A 21,892-nucleotide genomic window follows, 5' to 3' on the forward strand; every position below is an offset into this window, starting at 1 on the left:
CTTCAAAATTTTCAAATGATTTGTACTTAAACCAAGTGGATACTTAGTTTGATACGTTCTTTCATAGTATGATTACTAAACTTGCTAGATTTTCTATCGTTAAGTGTCATGAAGTAGAGAACAAGAATATACAAGCGGGTCTGTTAACAATTGAAGTGATATCAAAGAAAATACAACTGAGCATAGAACAGTTAGATATAAAGGTAGTGTAATTAACAACAATATTTCTATGCTCAGTAACATTGTTCCCTTTTTTAATTATTTTCTTTATGAAACAAAAAAATGCCTATGAATTGAAGTAAACACATACACATAAAAAAGAAAAAATAAAGGAACAGGGAACAAAAAATCCTGTCATGGTGTTTCATTGCTTGACTTCTAATGAATTTTATGTCCGAGCAAATTTTGTGCGCGCTTTAAACATGAAAGATACTCGTTCTTTATTTCAGGGGTATCAGCAATTGACCTCTCAGATACAAACTGCAAAGCAAGAATGAAGTCGGAACAGATATCAAAAACCCATATGAAAGAAATCCATGGAAGATATTCACACCCTTCATGTAATGATTTGCTAATGAAACATACTTTGTATGTTCGCAAATGCATGTAAGGAGATGAAAATTTTGTCTCCTTAAAGTAAAGATGTAAAAAAAAAACTCTCAGCCCCAGGCCCAGCCACAGCTCCAGCCCAGCCCCAGGCCCAGCCACAACCACAGCCCAGCCCAACCGCAACCCCAGCCCAGCCCAAGCCACAGCCCAGCCCCAGGACAGTCAAAATATTAGGGACTTTGATCTATGGACCACCCATGACTCCTAATATCTTGGATCATTGTAGAAGCCACTGTCAAGCACAATGTCCAATAATAATTCTCCAAACTACCCATTTATGTGTGCACTCTGACGAACTGAATTTAGTAATCTGACGAGCCAATGACAAATTTTAATTTTTTTAGCAGAAATGAAACCATCAAACAACAAAATCTTATATAAATGCTCTCCTCAGAAAGGAAAAAAGTAATTTTTTTTACCTGAAATAACGTTATACTACTCAGTAATATTCCAAAAATAATAAATTAATTATATATGACGATCAATTAACTAGAAAAATTAGTGCATACACATCCCCCAAAAATATCACACAAAAACGTTTACCTCTTTGTAAGCAGAAATGCATTGAAGAAGTGCCTCCTGAGCCTCGAGGTTAATATTCCCTTCCTGCTTAGCAAAACATCATCAACACTTAACCAAGTAGAAATATTATATTTGCAATTTTCTCATTTCTTTGGAAGAAGAACCTAGTTGTAATGCCATCAAAGCTTGTAACCTAACCTGAATCTTCTGCAATTCTTGCTTTTCTAGCTCTACTGATGACAATGTATTGAGTGATTGCAACTGAAAAAATTACATTTAAATTTTAATAAACAAATCATTCTTAAGCACCAAGGGGGCAAATCACAAAAATAATCTCATAAAACTAACCAATATGGCCAGTGCTGCTTGGCCTTCCTTTCTAGAATCCCCGGGCTCACTGTATCTCTTTAACTTGTCCTTTTGTTTTGATACCTTCCGTAAACATTCACGTGCAATCCTGAGATGAAACAAGAAATGGCCTATCATAAATGTTCTTCATTATTGAAATTTCAGGAGAAGACTAGTAATTGCTGGGCAAACCAAGCAAATGGCTTCACCTTAAACCGAACATTATCCTTCAAAATATGATACTTGAAATTATATTGATGTTTACAATTAAAAATTATATAAGACCAGTCTAATTCTTCATCAAGAAATTACTGGTGTAATCCAATAATATTGGGAGGAAATTAAAACGCATAAGTTTTCTTCTGCAAATATAATTCAATAAGGTGCATCAAGTTACAGCACAATATAATGTTCTATCAGATGAAAGCTCCTTTGCATTTGATAAATTAAACTATGTAAAAAAATAATAAATAAAATAAATCTATTTCAGAACTAATTAAATATTCCTTAAGTGAATCAACCCAGTCTAAATGTTATACATGATAAGATTGAACATTTGTATGAATATTAAATCCCTCTGTCCAGAAGGCAAGGACACAAAAAAAAAAACAAAAACTGCACTGTAAAAAGAAAGAACAATTATCACTAGAAAAAGAAACAAAACATATGATTAATTTCTCGAGTTTCGATATTCAAAAGTAGTTGTGAAAGACATAGGCGTGTCAAACTAATACCAACATTATGGAATTATGCAAATGATTCTTTGCCATGTCAAGCTCAGCTTCAGCTTTAGAAACATCCAACATTTTATGTTGACCGCAGTCAAGCATTGCCACTCGTGCTAGATGAAGTAGGTTTGCACCAATCTGACCATGGATAAAGAAAGAAAACGTCATGATCTTAGGGAAACACCAGCTTTGCAATCAATTTTAGGGAATTGAAATGTAAACATAATTGGAACTGCCAGAATTCTTGTCAAAGAAAAACATACCTGAATATGATCACTGGGAAGCATGTTCTTCCTGGCATTAAGACATCTGAAAGGATAAAAATTGAGGATTTCATTTGTATAAAATCAAAATTAATTTCCCAGATTTAAGTATTACATCCTTTCAAGAAGATATTTTCCCAGATCTAAGGGTTACAACCTTTCAAGAAGATCTTTTGAATCTTTTGTATTGCCAGATGCTAGCAGGGTCAAAGCCAGAGATTCAGCTGCAATAACTGTAGCCAAGGAATTCCATCCCTATATTACACCAAATGCATCATGATTTTGACAATGACGACATATTTTTGTGACAACAATTCATGCGACATTCTTTAATTTCATTGAGTAAGATCCACAAATAATTATAAATGAAAACAGAAAGTAGCAAATGGAAAAAAGATTACAAATGCCTACCAAGGAACATCATAAAATATCAATCTGACATCAGTGCCACTTATGCTACTTTATTTCCACAATTGTTAAGTAATAATAATAGTTTTATTCAGTGGAGTCTATTTATGTATTAACAACCACTGTTATTTGATCAAATAAATTAAGTATGCTAATAATAAGATGTCAATCTAAATAGAATAACTTGAATCTTTGACTATTATTCAGCAAGATTAGAAATAGCATTCTATCACAACTGAAATTATGATCAGAAAATAATAGCGCGCAACCACCCTGTCTATGGGCCTGCTCAATACAGTGAAAATAAGACAAGAAACCAACTGGTCAAGGCCATCCTTGTAAGTGGCAGAGAAAGTACCAAATAAGACGCAACCACCAATTCACTCAGATGAAAAAACTCAACTTGTATGGTAGTGAGGATTATTTCATTTCATCAACCAGAAGTTTTTCACTTAACCATTTCCTAAAATAAAATTATCCCCTTACTCAGTACTTACATATTTTTTAAACATACATGCATTATCATTAACAGGAAAGTTGATACAGAGCAAACAAAAGAAGTTCACAAAATAACCTTTGACAATTCCATAACATGCAGGATCTTTCTCTGAACCATCTCAGCTTCAGCAACTTGATGTGACTTCATATATATCTAAAAGAATATAGCAATAAGTAGATATAATTAAGAAAGATAATATGGGAATTAATAAACAGAAACAGATCCACTTTGAGGGCTGAACAATGCACAGACTCATTTTGGCTTTATATGCTGGAATTTATAATTATATTTCGAAGAATGCGAAGAATACCAAACTCCTTACAAATTGGTAAAAATACCCTATAGCGAGCCAAGAACCAGCTCTTCTCAAATTTAAAGGTCGTTTGGTGAAGAAACAAGAATAGTTTTTATCTATTATTTAGTTGTATCTGAGAACACATATGTAGTCAATATTTTACCCTTCAAATGAACTTGGATTGTGTGAAATAGGTTTTAGGCCTCCTTTCTCTACTTATAGACAGTAATAGAACACTAACTGAACAGAATCACTAAAACAGATAAAATGCTTAAAACATAACAGTATCTGCTGTCTCCCGGGAGTCCCCAAGTCGCAGACTCCTAAATAGATTAGTTCTCAGTCTTTAAAGACAAAAACGTGATGTATCATTCTATTTACACAATTACACATTTTAAGATATGCAACAGCTTCAAAAAAAAATGCAAACAGCTCCTAACTTTCTGCCCTTAACTGTCAGCACAAGATTTGCAGCTGAACATATTCTAACAATACAAAACTGCTAATGACAGCTATTACTATTATTATAAATTCCGATAATAAATTATTCATCCAACCTTTTGCCAATAACTATTATAACTGGCCTTAAATTGATTCCCACGAGATAGTTCAAGTTTATATTTACATCACTGCATTGTGTGGTTCAACCTCCAAGGCAATTGGAAAATATTCAAGATAAAAATAAAATTTCATCTTTGCCAACATATATAAATATACAGTGTAAAGGTTTTTCATATTGTTATGTATGATAGGATTGTTGACTTCTGTAATAATTACCTTAAAAGTCATATAGGTGATTTTTAATTGATTGACACCCAAAAAATAATATGTAATTGTTCACATATATGCTTTTTTGGAAGGGATATTATTTTTTATCAAAGATTATTTGCGAGGAAAAAGGCTTTAAAGGCCACCTGTGAGAGGTAACGTAGTCTTCTAATGCATACAGATGACTCCCCTTCACCACCTTCCTACATTCATAAACAAATTAGATTAAGCACAACTGACAATAATAATAACAATTACCAACTACCAATGTGGGGGAAAATTTAAGTTAGATAAAGATGTTCTACATACCTCCAGCATTCTTATAGAGTCCTTAATAAGGACCTCAGCATCCCTTTCTTTTCCTTGAAGATACAACACCTGAACACAATTATTGTAGACTAAGATCCTCAGTTGAGCAAAAATTCCAACTTAAAATAAGCGTCAAAGAGAAAAATAAGTTCACAACGAAGCAATTGCATTCCAAACCCCCTAATAAGCACTACACCTAAAAGAAGAAAGAAAACTATTATATGCCAACAAAATTACATAGATTATCCTTTTAAATTTCAGATTTTTTTCATATATACCACAATGTTATGGAGCAATGCTTCACAGCACAGACTGAACATGTATATCTAAAACAAACTTATTTCACTGCTCCTTCAAGCATCACCTTAATTCACAACTCTTTTGTTTCTGGTAAAAGAAGTTTACTAAGAACAGAAAGTAGATACCCTTTTTTATTCCAAATAAAGAAAAAAAAATTAGAAATACATGTAAAACCTATGGCATAAAAGTTCTCGCATAGCTTTTCAAAAGAGCAGGTAATGAGAATATCTAGGACAAATCCGTACTTGTTTCTCCCCTTCATTCTAAAACAAATAAACCACTTTCCATCCACATTTTCACTCATTTTTGGGGTTAATCTTTTGTGGTAGCATGTCTAAGTTATGTGAAAATAGTAGTGAAAGACTAAATCTATAAAAAGCTGTTTTTATCTTCAACTCAATTTTTTCAACCTAGTGGAGATAAAAATGCCACTGTTTCATAAAATTTCCTGTTTCTAAGATGTTGTAGTAAAGTAAATGGTGGAAACAAATTTTGTTGTTTTCATTTTCCTTTCCAAATTATTAAAAATAGTAAATAGAAAAAGAAGGTGGAAATTTGGAAATTAATAGTGAAGAAGCATGTCAACTGAATTAACCAAACACCATCTTTGTTTTTTATTTGGATCTGAAGATGAATATTCCAAAATCTAAATTTGTTGTTTCTAAAGACAGTATTAGACTACTTTAACAGAACAAACAAGAACAAAAAATAGTAATGCAAAAGGACACATAATTACCACTCCTAGATGAAACATTGTATCTGAACATTCTGAATGGCCATAACCCAGAACACGCCTTTTTATCTGAATCAATAGACATTATCACATGCTATAATCAAGACAGGATACAGCCTCAATCATCAAACACAAAGGATGTCAAGATATAAGAATGAAATACAAGGTGATATACAGAGGAAAGTAACTGTCTCTCCCTGAGAATACTAGATTCCATACCTTCAAAGCGCGCTGTTAAAAAAAAAAGGCAGAAAAGGTGGTCACTAGAACTGAAAGAAGATAAAGGAGTAGGACTAACTACAATATGAAACTGTGTTCGCAAACAGAATAAGTGAGTGGAAAAAGGGAATGACCAAAAATGTACAAAACAAAAATACCAACATTACATAACAATCAGAAGATTTCCAACTGCTTAGAAAGTTGAGTCTTTTGGTTTCTTTAGGTTCATTAAAACCTCATTGGGGACCTTCTCTTGAAGAACTTTGTATTTATTAAGGGCTTTTATCTAACTTTTGCCTTCCTTATTGTCTTGATTAAGAGACTCTCTTTAGCCGTGAGTGCGAGATAAGAGGCACAAGTGTTCAGTTGGGGACTTTGTTATAGGCCCAAGAAATAGTAAGGCTTACTTCTTGTCAATTTGTAGAAAAACATTATACGGTTGATAATAGCAATGGTGTTTTTCCCAATTAAGTAATGCCCCACAACACCAGAGTAGAGTGTCCTAGAAAATAGGGTAATTTGTAGGGTTTAGTTCCTGTAGTTCAGAGTACAGGACATTTATGAGAGCAGGGTAAAATTGATGGATATTAATTAGAAGAGTTGAATAAAGTTATACTTTATCCAATAATGGGAGAGAAAAAACACGACACTAAGACCAAGATTGTTGAGTTCAACTAATTACCTCGTAGTTAACCCGAGCTTCTTCCAATTTCTTCTGTCCAAGGTAGAACTGCCCAAGGTTGTGAGCAGCAACTCCAACCCTACACGATCAATATTCAACATTAGAGACAAGAATGGATATGTGGAAATCAATATGGATAAGTGGAAATCAATATGGATATCCATATCCATGTCCATACACACACACATATATAGCTTAAAGGCATTTTTTACCCTATAATTTACCTCAATTTTGGTTTTGGTTCCTACTTAGACAAGAATATAAAATTATGGGTTTATTCCATGAATACAATACCATATTTATACACAAGTTTAAGAGAATTGATCTCAGATTTAGGGATTAGAAACTATCTATCAAGGGAAATAGTGGAAAGAGGTACGATTTCCCTAATATTCCCTAATTATACCATATATCTAAACATACACTCTCAAGCAATAGCATACATATCATAAACATCCAACTTGTCACACATGTACATTATTCTTCGTCCCCACAAAGATTTTATGAAAATGTCAACGAGTTGATTTGTAGAGCAGATCAAAGAGTCTTAACCTCTTTAAGTTTTGTCCTTCCACGAAAAACTGGATTACAAGATATTCAAAGTTGACTGCCTATAGGAACTAGGAAATCAGATGCAACAAATTTCAAGGCTTGTTCCATAAATCTTGAAGCAGCAATTTTCATTTACTTGATACAATGGGCTTAAGTTGAAACTTCCTAGTATTTTCTTATCTACATCTATTCCTCCTTTTCAGAATATTATGTTCCCAAAACCCATTTCCAGGCAAGCTCTAGATCATCAATTACGTCCCTTAATGAGCATAAACCTGATTGACGTAAGATCTATATAATATCATAATTCCTATTCCTTTATCGTATAAAACTTCTGGTTCCTAGTAATGATACTCAACTTATACAATTGAAAGTACATGAAACATTATTCATGATGGGAACAGTTATTGCACCCTACCGTACATCATCAGGACCAAAAGATTCCTCTAATATATTGATGGCTTCCAAATACAATGGCTCTGCTTTGTCAAATGCCTTTTTGACCCTGTAAAATTCCGCCTGAAAGAACAATAATCAAAATGAGGTGCATATTATCAGAGTCATTTTATTTCTCAACTAGCCTAAACAACAAACTATCATGTTCATGAATAATTAACCAACCAAACTGCTATACAAATAATAAAAATAGATGACTATAGAAGCTGAAAGTGTTGATCACATGCATGCCATTACTATCACCAAATTATGTGAGATTGGACAATTGCAAGTTTTGTATAAATATAAATACCATAAGCCATTTTTCCATGAAAAACATAATTGTAGATGTACCAACGTTCTTACCAGAAATCTAAAAGCTACAGAAATAGTTCTGCAATATCAGGAAAAAATTCAAAAAAATATGAAAATACAAGATATTTCTCAACTGGGGATAAGAAATGCTGCATAGGCATCAAAGAACTACTAGAAGATTAGAGATGCACTTTCAAAAAGTAAAGGCTCACACTCAATAAGTGCTTTAAAAAATTAGAATATTGTGTTTCCAGCCTTTATGAAATGTATTGAAAGGATTGCTCGTAAATGTGTATTCTGTATACACACGACTATACTTATTTATAATAATGAAGAGATACAGTAATAATGAACAAAATAATTAATAATGAGAAATATTTGTTAGGATACTTCCCTATTTGATGTAATCAATCATATAATATTTCCCTATTTAATGTAATCATAGCATATAGTTAACAATCTCCTTCAAACTAGAGCATTTGTATCGTGAGTTAAGTTGGTTGGAAATGTCTTCAATATTGCCTTTGAGAGACTTGGTAAGCATGTTAGTTAGTCAACTATTGGTGACAAAGTCAATAAGCTTCATTCATCAATTTGCTAGGACATTTCCCTTTCTGATGTAATCGGTCACACCATATTTCTCTATTTAATGTAATCAAATCATATATTTTACACCCTCCTTCCAACTTGTTGGAAGTCCCACATCGACTAGAGATAAGGCCAATTCATACTTTATAAGTAGGTGCAAACCGCACCCTACAAGCCGGTTTTGTGGGGTTGAGTTAGGCTTAAAATCCACTTCTAACATGGTATCAGAGCCATGGTTAGAGCCTATCCTAGTGATATTTTGTTGTTTGTTGGACATATTATTCTACCCGCTATCGGACTGCTATCGGACCACCCATTAAAAATGTTTAATCCCACACTCGAGATGTATATACCTTGGCGTGAGGGTGGTGTGTTGGAAGTCCCACATCGATTAGAGATAAAGTCAATTCATACTTTTATAAGCCGGTTTTGTGGGGTTGAGTTAGGCTTAAAGTCCACTCCTAACACAACTAAAGCATAGTTTTGATGACCCAAACTTTATGCATGTCTTCAATGAGACCCCATGAGAGACTCGACGAGCATGTCATTCAGTCAGTTGCAAGAGCTGATAAAGTCAAAAAGTTTCACACATCAATTTTGTACAAGTGTGTGAAGACAATGTGCCAAGGAACCATCGACACGGTGACAATTGACAGTGAGTTAGGAGGTGTAATGGTCACCAAACAAGGGTAGCTCCAATTCCGGGGTTGCATTAGAGCCCAAAGGGGGAAGTGGCTAACGAAAAGTAAAAAATGTTGAAGGAGTTTGGTTGCTGAAGAGAAAAAAAATGTTAGAAGGATACAGTGCTTGCGAGAGAGAAAAAATACTCATAGGGTGTAGCAATAGCCAAAGAGCAAGGACGCTGTGAGAGCACAATAGATGTTGAGGGAAAAAAGTACGAGGGAACAACAGCTGCTAAGAAAAAGTGCTCAGAGGGCACAACTGCTTCTAAAGAGCAAAAAATGTTCGAAGGGAGAAGTGGCTGCAAGAGAGAAAAAATGTTGCAATGGGTATTGATTACCCAAGAAAGTCAAAGTAACAAGGTCAGGGCCAGTGCTCTATGGAAAAAGTCATGGAGTAGATTAGTGACAAGTCCTGAAGGATGGTATTGAAAGGATTACTTGTAAATTGTAATTGGGTTGTGTACACGCGTAAGTACTCTTATTTATAATGAAGAGATACAGTAATAAGGAACAAAGTCAATAATTAATACTGAGAAATATTTGCTATGATATTTCCCTTTTGTCTCTCCTGTAAAACTCCATTATCAAAAATATAATCATTTAAGAAAGTAACGATATCAATTGCAAGTAAAATGACCAGATTGTTGCATGCAGAAGCAACATGCGGATCTTGCTCGCCAAAACCTTCTTTAGCTTCTTGTATAGCAGAAAGGAAGAGTTTTTCAGCTTCATCTAGTTTTCCCTGGCAAATAATAGATAGTCAACAACGATCTTTTTCCACTACTCATGCTGTAAAATAGAACTTCGTTAACAAAGAAACATCCTGCCTGCTGAAAAAAATCTCTCGCTTTATCAGTAAAGACTCTCCATTTTGCTGTATGAATGTTTGATACGACAGAACCATCCTCAATCTTTCTCAAGCCAACTAAGTCATCTCCCAGGTCATTGTTAGAAGATGCTTCAGTTGTCGCATTTTCTGCAAATGTTGTGTTGGCACTAATTCCTAAAGTCATTGCTGCACAAAAATCATATTAGTCAACTTAAATTATAGGGACAATTGGCACAGAACATTTTACATTAACTTCATTCCTATGTAAAAGTCAACTTAAATTACTAAGTACTCTTATGTACAATGTGATTTCCAAAATAAAAGGAAACAAACTATTTAAATTTTAATTTTTCCTTTAATATTTTCTTTTTGTATCCAAGTATTCAATTCATCTTAAATCTTAAATCAACTTAATATCATCTCATCATCCAATCCAATAGACAGGTCAATCAAAATTACATTCTTACGTTCCCCAAGAGTGTGTTTAATATATAGGGAATGTATTAAGTGAGAGTGTACTCAAAGATAAAAAATCACACTCCATATTTAACATCTTAGTTTCTTTTAGACAGTATTATCAAACAAAGGATTTCAGACCTTACTATCTTAATTAAATTTAATGCTAACATAGAAGTGGGTGCAAGATTTATCCTTGCTTCAAGCATGAAGTCTTTATCGAGGAGCATCTTAGAGATGAAACCTATAATTTTGAGTGACCAGTTTTCTCCAACAATATAGAAAAGGAAGCTGATTAAGACTTTCGCAGCATTGTTCTATAAGAGTATGTATGAAATAGCAGCCAGTAAAGGTGAAAAAATTGATGGACAAAGAATAAATTGATTAAGAGATTAACATTTTAAAAGATAGTGAACTTTCCCCTTGATCCAAAGGATTCAACTTTACTCTCTGCCTGTCACTGGAAAGAACTTTCTCCGTAAAAATTAGCAGCAAAAGATTGGAATACGACATGGAATAATTATTACAGAATTACAGAGATGGCATCTTTACAATTTTAAAATTATGAAATGACAAAACAAGAGTAGCCTCTACTTAAGAAAAAACATACCTACATGTCCAGATATAACAATCCATAAACAGGGATCCCTAAGATTTATCCTCCAACCATGTCCACCAGTTTGGTACCAACGGGGAAATTTGAGCTTAACTGGAGTAACAGAAAAACAAAGAATAGGCAAATGTCATCTTCTTTGCAGGATAATAAAACCGTTCTCCGTGCACAATTAATAACCATGATCCTACCTGAGTCCTATGCAGCACAGTCAACGATGAGAGTTGCAAAAAACCTATTAGTATATAAAATTTAATGACAAAGAGGAAAAAAGTAGTTCCTTTCCTCAAAATTAGGAAATGGGTGCAAGGGCTTTTGTGAAAATCTGAAGTGATATTATCTGTTCTATTTTCAATTCCAACAAACACCAAACTCAAAAAGGGCACTAAGGAAATTAACGTCTTTCTAAAAAATAGCTAAAACTAAAAAAGATGAAGGGCACCAAAGTTGCCATTTGGATTTGCCACAAAGTTGCCCTGGAAATTAACATCATTGTGCTGTAACAGTACATACTTCACAACCATTTTATTGTATGCAAATGCCACTCGTTTACACAAAACCCTCCATCTAAAATCTAAAAAGAAAGAGGCATGATCACAGTCACCATAAGAGTTGAATACACGTGTGAAAAACAAGCAAATCCAAACGAGACTGTTGATAAGAAAATGTAAGGGGTGCCATCAAATTGCAGTGAAAGTGATGTCAAGAGAGTTGAGATGAAAGAGTAGGCCTTTTGCGTACCGGAAAGTTCATTTGTTGTGGTTACAGTGGAGGCAGGGAAGGCATAAGAAGCAGGAAAGCGAAGTTTTCTCAGCAAATTTGCTGCAGCCACACGCAGGAACATCTTTTCTAGAGAAGATTTGCAACAGATTGGTTGATGCTGCAGAGTTCGAAAAGTTGGAGTTTGGGTTTATGCTTTCAAACTTTTCCTGAGGATGTCATTTAATGTTTTCATTTTTTTTAGCTGATTATATATATTTACTTTTAAAATCAAATGAGTTTAATTTTATGGTTGGTTTTTTTCACTCAAAAATTAAATTATTCGGAATTTTACCCTGTTCATAATTTATCAATTGAAATATTCAATTATAATTTCACTTTATAATGAGGCAGTTTACATCGTTTTTGAAAATTTGCAAAACTTTGACACGTTTAATCACTATAGTTGTTTCATTTTAATTTCTCTCTTGATCTACAATTAAATATTCTTTTTTATACAACATTAGACGATAATATCCTGAATAATTTCTTATAAAGATACAAATTGATGGGATTTAATTCTTCTTTTTGATTATCGTAAATCCAATGTCATATAAATTTAAAGTATAATTAAGGTGGGTCACCACTCCTTTAAAAGTCACATCAATATATACTTCAAACAATACACTATGTGTTGTGTTATGGATATTTCATACCATATTGGGAAATTTTGTTTATATATATACAAATATGAGAATAAAGTTGTGTAATTATTTGATATTTGAAAGATAAATTTCTCATTAAAATTCTCCGATCTGATTGAACTTTCAAAATTATGTGGTAGGATTTGATTTATTTAAGTCTAAATTAAAGAGGTTTGAAAGTTTTGCAGTAGGGTTGGATCGAAACAGTGCGATGGAGAGTCAAAAATATAAAGGAATAGATGGAGGGAAAGAGGGAATCGTATTATTTTATTTTATTTTTGTCGTGTTCATTGAAAGATCCCGGTGAAATTGATGGATTTAAAAAGAATTTTTCATGCACGAGAAGAAATATGGGAAGTATCTGGGTAAAGTTTCTTCACTGCACAAAGTATTATCTAATAATGAAAAAATAATTTTAATAAAAAAGCTTGAATAATTAACAGTTTTAATAAAAATAATAGAATTAAAATCTTTTATTATTATTATTATACACCATCTTTGGTGTATAAATTGAAATGAGTTTTAAAAATGTTTAAATTAACGTAATTTAATTTACATATGCTGCGATACGTACGTAAATTGTACAAGACAATGTGGAAAGAATAAATATGTCTAAAATGAATCTCTGGAAAACGGGGTGATAATTAGTATTTAGGTACACTGACTCAAGGAATAAATTGTTGGGTTACTTTATGCACCTCCATACTTTTCTTCATGCACCCCATAAATATAAAAATGTCAACTTTATTTTTACGAGATTATTCACTTCGGAAGCCAAAAATAATTTCTAAGAAGACTTTCGAATTTTTAATCCGGAATCCAAAAGTAATGTGGAGCGAAAAAATGTCTAGAATGAATCTTTGGAAAACGGGGTGATAAGAAGAAAGGGTCACATAGCTTACGGATTGTAAAGTATGGAAGTCATTTTTTATTTCTGGATCGTACAGTCTTGAAGTCTTAATTATTCTACATTCTGAAATATTTTCGGATGATGTATTCCAAAACTTAAAATAAAAAAGATAAAATTGAAATTTTAAAACTAATGGAGGTGCAGAAAAAAATTATGGGGTGCAAGAAAAAATAGCCTAAATTGTTTTGGTACCCTACTCAACTCTTTAGTTGGTCTGACCATATAATTTTTATTGTTATTTTGACTCTATATTTTCTTTTTATGAAAATTTCTGTTCTCGTGGGCCTGTTTATCTCCAAGCCTAACCCTTTAAATTAGAGTAAATTCACAGGTCTAAAATTGAGAATGACAAAATCCGGTTTTCAAAAATTAGCTTAAGAATAGATACGGTTTATTATTTAAAGATTTTAAGTTATACAATTTATTCTTAATAATTTATACATTTAAAAATATATATTTTTTTATAAACATTAAAACTATCATTATAACTACTAGCTACATTTTATTAAACCTACATTTAACAACAACTTTATATTAAGCAAAGTCACATATATACATAATGATGAACGCATTTTTACTATTATCTTGTATAATATTTGTTTACCCCTGTAACTATTAATTAAAAGATAAAAACCTCTTGTAACCGCTTAGATTATTCATTTTACCTCTATAAAAACAACTTATTTTATTTTTTTCAAAAAATTACCTGCTATAAATAAGAAGAATTTTCCTTTACCAAATTTCGATAAACAAATATCGTTAAGACATCCACTAAGAATCCGGCTCGAAGAGAATTAAAAAAAAAAATAGCAACGGGGAATGTGATTTTAATTTGTAATCTCATAACTGCAATTTTGAGTTCAGAAATAAAATTATATACCATGAGAATACAGTTTCATATATTATTATGATTATTAAGGATATTATTATAACAATCGGAAAACATGGGAAAGAAATGGAAAGCAATGAAGAATCCTTGGTGGTTAGTTGTACCAACCAGCAAGGCCCCAAGCAAGCGAACCACAACAATTACCAGAAATCCAAATCCTAAAAGGTAAGAGGTGTGAAATAAAGGACCAAATCCTACTTAATATTCCTTTCTCCATCCCAAAGGAAAAGACAAAGTGCAGGTGTTGTTGCTCATGGCTTCCACAGAATGGTTGTGTCTGCAATCATAGAAGTAACAACATACGGGTCCATGTTAGAAGCTGGCCTTCTGTCCTCAAAGTATCCCTTCCCTGCTTTCTCCGTGTCCCTCCCAACTCTAATAGAAGCTCCACGATTTGCAACTCCCTGAACAATCATCCCACCAAATATAATAGAAATTTCTTTTAAAAATTATTATCGTGAAAAAATATATATTATCTTCACTTATTTCACAGATTATCTTGAAAGTTAAAAGAAAGTGGCATTTTGTGATTAAAAGAGAAGAAGAAAAAAAATATCATCTAGAAGGGGTCCCTGGTGTCGCTTTCTTGTACAGAGGGTCCATAATGCGTGTTCCCACATAGAGAAGTGTGTCGAATGAAAGATAGTAGAACCAAAAGAGTATATTATGGTGTTTTTTTGTTGCTTACCCATAAGAAGGTGTTGATGTCTGCTGTTTCGTGTCGTCCTGTCAGACGGCGTTCGTTGCCTTCTCCATAAGCAGCGATATGCTCCTTGTGCTTCTTCCCCAATTTTTCGATTGCTGATTTGATTACTGCATAGCCACCATCGTTTCTCATTGTCTTCGTGCTGCAAAAATATTATCACAGTCGCTCTGTTACTGTTCTTATTACTATTATTATTATTATTATTATTACTATTTTATTAATTTGATAGACTCAATGTGATATTTGCTGTTCAGGTAACAAAAGGTTACCTGTAGTTGGTGTGAGCACCGGCACCATTCCAATCACCCTGGTTTTTTAATAACGCAAAAGACATTAGACAACAACTCAATATATATCATTTAAATAATGTAAATGAAAAAGAGGGAAATATTACACTTTCAACCATTACAAACTGTGATGGTTTCTAGGTGTAAAAATGGGAAAATTGACTTGACCCTTAGTGAGAGAAAATGTTAACCTTGATTGGCTTAGGGTCAAAGGAAAGCACCACACCAGCAATCTCAGTGATCCTCTGTTAGTGACATTAACAAGGAAAGTTAGATCATTGATGAGATAGGTAAAGTAACACCAGAATTAGTCACGTGCTACCTACCTCCAAGATGTAACGAGCTACCCACAACTCGTCACCAGCTGATATCCCAACCGCAGGTCCAACTTGGAATTCCCACTGCATACACAAGATTGATGCATAATATACAAGAAATCAAAATAGATTATAGAAAGCAAACAAGCCGAAAGTGTCAAGGGTAATCAATGATGTGTACGTAAAATAGTGCATAATTTATACCAATTTCAACTTACCTGACCCGGCATAACCTCTCCATTAATTCCACTGATGTTGATGCCAGCATAAAGACAGGCTTTGTAATGTGCGTCAACAATGTCACGCCCAAAAGCCTTATCAGCACCAGCACCACAATAGTAAGGTCCCTGTTAAACAAATCAAACAGTAATGTTACTCCCCAAATTAAATATAACAAGTGTATAAACAATAACAGAGGCAACAGTATACTTCCAATAAAAAACACCCAAATGACAAGCTAAAATTGGTCTGCATTCACCTTTCACAAAAAAATTACGGTTCCAACAACATTAAACAAACTCGGGTTAAGGACAAATTTTGATAGTGTTAAGTGATTAGAATCATTATTCATATGTAGCCCCAAAATCTTTCAAGATTGATCATTTTGAGTAAATGTGTGAAATGGATAATATAATGAGTTGTGTGTGTAATTGAGTGCTCACTTGAGGTCCAGGGAAACCGCCAACAGGCCACCCAAGTGGCCAGTTGACATCCTTCTGCAATAAGGTGTATTCCTGCTCAATACCGTACCTGTTAAAAAACCATGTAAGAATAAAATAGTCAGAAAAAGAAAACTAGAAATGGTCACTAGAAACAACAATGGAGAAACAGCGTATACCAGGGCTCTTCTGCAACAACATCAGGGTGGCTGAATATCTTGGCAGCATTGTACCTCTTGTTAGTGGGAATGGGTTCTCCAGCTGGAGTGTAAGCATCACACATAACCTAGAGTGAAAATACAGAGTAAAACAAAGAGGATTAAACCATAGTGAATACATAAAGATTTTTTAGACTGCTACCGGTTATAAGTTATGCACAGTAAAATTGTTGATATTTGGTTATTAACTACAAAAATCGTGGCAAGTAATTTCTACAACGTGTTTGTTGTGAAAACTTCCGCCTTCTCAGTATCAAAATCAAACTTACTACAAAAACCAAGTTGTATGGGTAAAAAGAAACTCACCAAGATATTGTTACCCCTTCTGAATGGATCCTTGAAAATAGCTTGTGGGCTGTATGGAATCCAACCCGAATAAGTAAAGAATAGAATATCAACAAAATAGAAAACAAAAAATCTTTCAAACTGCGTATTGGTTAAGGAAAAAGTGGTTAGCTAAGATGATTACAGAACCATACTATATAATCACTTCACTGTCTTCTCCAGGGGCTTGACCTGTGCTGGAGCCATCATAGTTCCACTTAGGCAGCTTTGAAGGGTCGCTAACTGGTCCTGGTAGAGTCTGTGTACCAGATCCATTTTACACTTGCGTTAGAAAATAGAAAACAATACAAATACAATTTTTTTTCAGCTTGCTATACATATAGTGAATTACCCTTGCTTTGCTCCTTAGATCCAGTCCTGATCCACCGATCCTACCAAAATAAAAATAAAATGTTACAATTCATCAAGAAGAAAATTTGCAAAAAAGCAAGTTTCAAACTAAAAAAACAAAGGAAAAGACTCTTCCTTTTTTAAAATTAATTCCAGAGAAAAGAGCAAGCTCATCTTTGAAGCGATCAAAATCTGAATAAAGTCAAACAACAGCATAGCCACTAAAATACAGAGTAAAGTAAACATCTCAGATTCGGAAAACGACCCCCTTCCCAACCAAATAAGCAAAACTACCCCAAAAAAAATATTGACAGGGGGGCGAAACATAGAGAGAAAATACAATATATCACAGAAACAAAATATATGAAACACCAGCAAGAGGAAAAGAAGAGGGGGTGGGAAGCGAAATCATGGGAGAAAGTAATCTCCTTCTTTCAATATTTAAGTTCATGAGATATCATGAATTCGGGCCAAATATTTCCAGGGTCGTTTTTAAAGGGGATGGAACAAAATCATGTATTGCAGAGTGGAACAGACTTGATCATGTCATACGAGACCAGTCCATTAAGCTGGACCCAATTCTCAACGTTGATCATACAAAGGATCAGTAATAATAAGTCACGCCCATCATGAGAAACGTTTCACCCCCAAAAAAACGTCCCTGGCAACGTAAAAGCATGCAGGTAACAACAAACTCAAACGTTCACATGTTTTCATGGTGTTCTTGTTCGTACGTCCAGAAAAACCAACCCAAAAAAAGAAAAACTCTGTGCGTGGGAGATACAGAGAGAGACTAACCATATGTACTCTGCTATGACCTTCTCGGTGTCGTCGGAGAGGTTGAGGTTGATGAGATCTGATAGCAGCGACATGGTAAAAGTGAAGACACGAAGAAACAAGGAAAGACCCTTCTTCACAGCACAAAAAGATCTCTCTTTCTCCTTTCTCTGAATCCTGAGATTCAACACGTACGTGAGCAGAAGAATAGGGTGTGTGAGATTTTATAGTGGGTTGTTCTTGCTCCCCTACACATTGTACTTCCTCAGATTCAATACGTAATTTTCACTTCACATATGATTTTTTAATTCATTTCTACCCTAAACCTTCACTTTTTTAATGCTTATTTCTTTTAGATTCATGAAAAATATATTTTTTATTTGGTAAAAAAACAATTTTTCAAATGACATAATCAAGATACTCATTAAAATTATAGATTTTGAACCTGTAACAGTACATATTTTACTATCAACTATGTGAGAATATTTAATGCTTCGTTTTTCATTAAAAATATAATATTAAATGACAATTATAACCATGATCATATTAGGTCGAATTATTAAACTATTGTTAAATTCAATAATAATAAATCGTCCAGATGGCATGGCCGTTTCAAAAGTGTGTTTGGCAGAAGAATCTAATCGGTGGGGTCCACCGATTTCACCGGTTAACTGCTGTTCTGGTTTTCGTGTTATTTATTTAATTAATTATGTGTGATACCATTAATTAATTATGTGTGATACCATTAAGTATTAAAAAAATTTCTTAGTACTTGAAGGTCTCTTTAAAAAAATTGAATTTTTTTTAATTCATACTATCTAATTTGAAATTTTTTATTGTGTGGTTTCATTTTTATAATAGTATACTTTACTATTTTAATATATGCATTAGATGTGATAGATTCTATAAAACATACTTGTAAACATAAATTTTATTTTAAATTACTGTACTAGCTTAATTCTAAAGTGAAATGAATACTAAATTTATATATATATATATATATATATATATATATATATATATAATAAAATTTGAATAGTTAATTTAAATAATAAAATATTTATATTTTATTTCATTTTGATAACTTTTACTTTTAAATAGAATAACTATTAGATTGCACTTATCTGTACTATACGAAACTATGATAACTAATAATTATAAAAGTATGATTGAAAGTAGACTCTATTCCTAGAGTTAAAATGTTTTTTTTTTCTAGATGTTTTTTTTTTCCTCGTGGAAAAACAATATAAAACATCACCCTACGACATTGTCAACATTCTTGAGAAGAAAAGTCAACAGTCAATAGTAGAAAGGATAGGGAAGGTTAAAAACAACCAATGGAATTAGTCCACAGGTAGGGAAGGTTAAATGCAATATTCGAAAAAGTAAGTTTCTCCTAGCTTTTAGAATATCAAAATATTATACGTGTTTCATTAAAATCAATATTTAAAAGTAATTATAAAATTATCTCTTAATTATGAATTTTAATAATCCCATGTTTATGCATTAAAATAACTTTTTGTCACCAAGTTTAATTGTATATAAAAAATATTCTTCAATACACAAAAATAATTATTTATTTTTCAAATGTTTATTTTGATTTTGGCTATTCATTTTTTTTTTCTCTTTTAAAAGAGGGAAAGTAAAACCAAAAACATATACAATGCTGCCTTGAAGTGTTATTGCAAAGGAATGAATTTATAATTGTAATGTAAACATGTACAAAGTGCTATTCAGGTGGTGCATACACAACTGGACATTCAAACAGAAATTATGACTTTCAGAAATTGTTCTTAGTATAAAAATGTTTAATTCAATTTATATTTTCTTCAATAACTATGAACAAGTAAAAAAAAAACAAATGTAATAGAAATCAAGAGCACTCTGGTGAAGCAATTAAAAAATTTAATTAAAAGAATGTTTAATGTTTTTAATGTAAAATTCTGTCTTTGTTTTGTCCACACAATTATTTGGAGTTTTTTTTTATTATTTAAGTTATTTTATTTCTTCCTATCTAATACTCAGACTTCTTCTTTTTTCTCTCCTTTAATAACTAGTCTTTTTAAGATATTTTAACCCAACAGGTTAAATCAGATTAATTATCTTTTTATTCTAAAATCCCCTGTGTTTAGGTATAATTTTTTTATTAGTCAAAAATCCAACTAATTTACTTTTTTGTTTGAATTTTGTTGTATTTGATTATTTAGCTTTAGATCTCCATGACCTAAAAGTTCATCAGCTCTTTGATGTATTTATTAAAATTATAGTATGAGAGACTTTTTTAAAAAAATGGTTATGTTAGGCTTAGATTGAAATTGAGGGTTGAAAAAAATAAAGAGATGTAATATTAGTGCATGCTTAGTTATTGAATGCTGAATTACATGATATTTTGAGACAATTAGTGTTTTGAGTTTACAAATGCTTCAATGTCATACTAACAATTAAATTTTGCTTGATAGGTTATTTTTCTAGTAGTCCTGAACTTGCTTTGAATTTCATTTTGAAATTTGTGTGGTCAACCAAAAACAATTAGTTTGCTTAGGTATCTGTCTAGAAAATATATTAAAATTCGATAGCTTTAGCTTGGAAAAAATATGAATAGATAGGATTGAAAAATAATCTTTTCTTGATTTTATAGTTGAAAGTTTGTTTAGGTTTGAATATTTGGGTTTAGTATGCTTAATTTTTAAGTTGTGAAACTTTTATATAAAGATACCGATTTCATTAAATGTATAAATAGTATACATTACAAAAAATCATGGGTGAAGAATTTAAAGGAAGAATCTATAACAAATATAAAAGTTAAGAATTGTATATGTTAAATTTCTTAAAATATTCTCTCAACCCACATATGCCAAAGTGGTAAAGACTTTAGTATTCAATTAAACCTGCTTAATATGAAAATTTTAAATTGTATGAATAGATATTAAATATTTAATAAGTTTAATTAAATTTAGTTTGTTTTATTTATTAAATATTTAATAAGTTTAATTAAAATTTAAGTTTTTCCTAAATATATACTTTAATTAAGTCTTTACTAAATTTGATTGGTTTATCAAATTTGTCTGGTTTATTAAATTTTTAAAGAGTTTTATATTTTAATAAAGTAATTGTCGTTTATTTATATTTTAGCATGACAGTGTAATTATTATTTTCTGGTGTTATCTTAATTGTTTGTTTTTACAAGTTTTAAAAATGTGATATTTTATAAGTAGTATGAAAAATATATACAATTAATCTAAACTAAGAATAAAGGAGTTTTTTTTGTCGGTGATAGGAATTATCCCTTATATGAATCATTGAATATATAAAATCCAATCTGTGAGAGAAATCAAAATCACATTTTATTTAACTTTTCTAATAAAAAAACAAATACCTCTTCATATTATATTTTATAAATTGTGACCTTTCAACCACTAATGCCGTATATAAAATAACATCAATATAAATTTAAGTTGTCAGTTTGCATAAAGATGGAAACATATTATTGGCATTGTAGTAAGAAGTTTAAAACTATGTTTAACTTTATCAAATTTCAGGTGCTAACATTACTAACAGAGTAGAATTGGCTCCAAATAATATTTTTTTATACATAAGTTTTATTTTCTTCAAATTTAAATGTTAGATTAATGTCAGATTAAAACTGTGGTTTAGAATATCTGATCAGAAGAAGGTATGATATGTTTATTAATAATGAAAAGTAATATTAAATATATGTACAATAAATAATCAATGCTCCATCAAATGTTTTACCTTTTACGGTTCTTTTACTCACGCTGCACGCAAACATGTTTATGATATATTTTTATTAACTTTCTTTTTATGAGTTTTTTTATCTGTGATATAATTTAATTTCTTCTACAAATTAGTATATGGAAGACAAAATAAGATTGTAAA

At 32.0% G+C, this 21,892-nt stretch overlaps 2 protein-coding genes across 2 annotated transcripts; both read right to left on the reverse strand.

The window, feature by feature from the left end:
• Positions 1-127: 127 nt before the first annotated feature.
• Positions 128-12,083, reverse strand: LOC124834109 (Tetratricopeptide repeat (TPR)-like superfamily protein). Its single transcript, XM_047308720.2, has 18 exons — positions 11,896-12,083; positions 11,152-11,250; positions 10,084-10,271; positions 9,894-9,998; positions 7,654-7,754; positions 6,684-6,762; positions 6,002-6,013; positions 5,786-5,851; positions 4,750-4,818; positions 4,587-4,643; positions 3,453-3,530; positions 2,628-2,725; positions 2,471-2,516; positions 2,218-2,345; positions 1,480-1,588; positions 1,330-1,392; positions 1,153-1,215; positions 128-480 (listed from the first exon to the last, which is right to left on the reverse strand). The coding sequence occupies exons 1-18, from the start codon at positions 11,996-11,998 to the stop codon at positions 379-381; spliced, it is 1,566 nt and encodes a 521-aa protein (XP_047164676.1). The 5' UTR covers positions 11,999-12,083; the 3' UTR covers positions 128-378.
• A 2,206-nt stretch (positions 12,084-14,289) lies between these two features.
• On the reverse strand, positions 14,290-18,204 carry LOC124834104 (glutamine synthetase nodule isozyme). Its single transcript, XM_047308713.2, has 12 exons — positions 18,017-18,204; positions 17,220-17,259; positions 17,023-17,126; positions 16,850-16,898; positions 16,505-16,611; positions 16,329-16,416; positions 15,885-16,013; positions 15,676-15,750; positions 15,541-15,594; positions 15,332-15,369; positions 15,045-15,204; positions 14,290-14,760 (listed from the first exon to the last, which is right to left on the reverse strand). The coding sequence occupies exons 1-12, from the start codon at positions 18,088-18,090 to the stop codon at positions 14,608-14,610; spliced, it is 1,071 nt and encodes a 356-aa protein (XP_047164669.1). The 5' UTR covers positions 18,091-18,204; the 3' UTR covers positions 14,290-14,607.
• Positions 18,205-21,892: the final 3,688 nt, after the last annotated feature.

This window comes from Vigna umbellata, chromosome 5 (genome assembly GCF_029865625.1).
Source record: "Vigna umbellata cultivar VRB3 chromosome 5, Vumbellata_1.0, whole genome shotgun sequence".
Taxonomy (NCBI): Eukaryota; Viridiplantae; Streptophyta; class Magnoliopsida; order Fabales; family Fabaceae; genus Vigna; species Vigna umbellata.

Excerpts from the sequence above, each read along its gene's own strand:
- LOC124834109 (XM_047308720.2), bottom strand. The coding sequence starts at position 11,998 with ATGTTCCTGCGTGTGGCTGCAGCAAATTTGCTGAGAAAACTTCGCTTT. Across the intron at positions 4,819-5,785 it reads CAATGTTTCATCTAGGAGTG|GTGTTGTATCTTCAAGGAAA; the intron begins GTAATTATGTGT and ends AATTGTGTTCAG. Across the intron at positions 2,517-2,627 it reads TCAAAAGATCTTCTTGAAAG|ATGTCTTAATGCCAGGAAGA; the intron begins GTTGTAACCCTT and ends TTATCCTTTCAG.
- LOC124834104 (XM_047308713.2), bottom strand. The coding sequence starts at position 18,090 with ATGTCGCTGCTATCAGATCTCATCAACCTCAACCTCTCCGACGACACC. Across the intron at positions 16,612-16,849 it reads GAAGGGGTAACAATATCTTG|GTTATGTGTGATGCTTACAC; the intron begins GTGAGTTTCTTT and ends TTTTCACTCTAG. Across the intron at positions 16,014-16,328 it reads GCGGTTTCCCTGGACCTCAA|GGACCTTACTATTGTGGTGC; the intron begins GTGAGCACTCAA and ends TTTGTTTAACAG.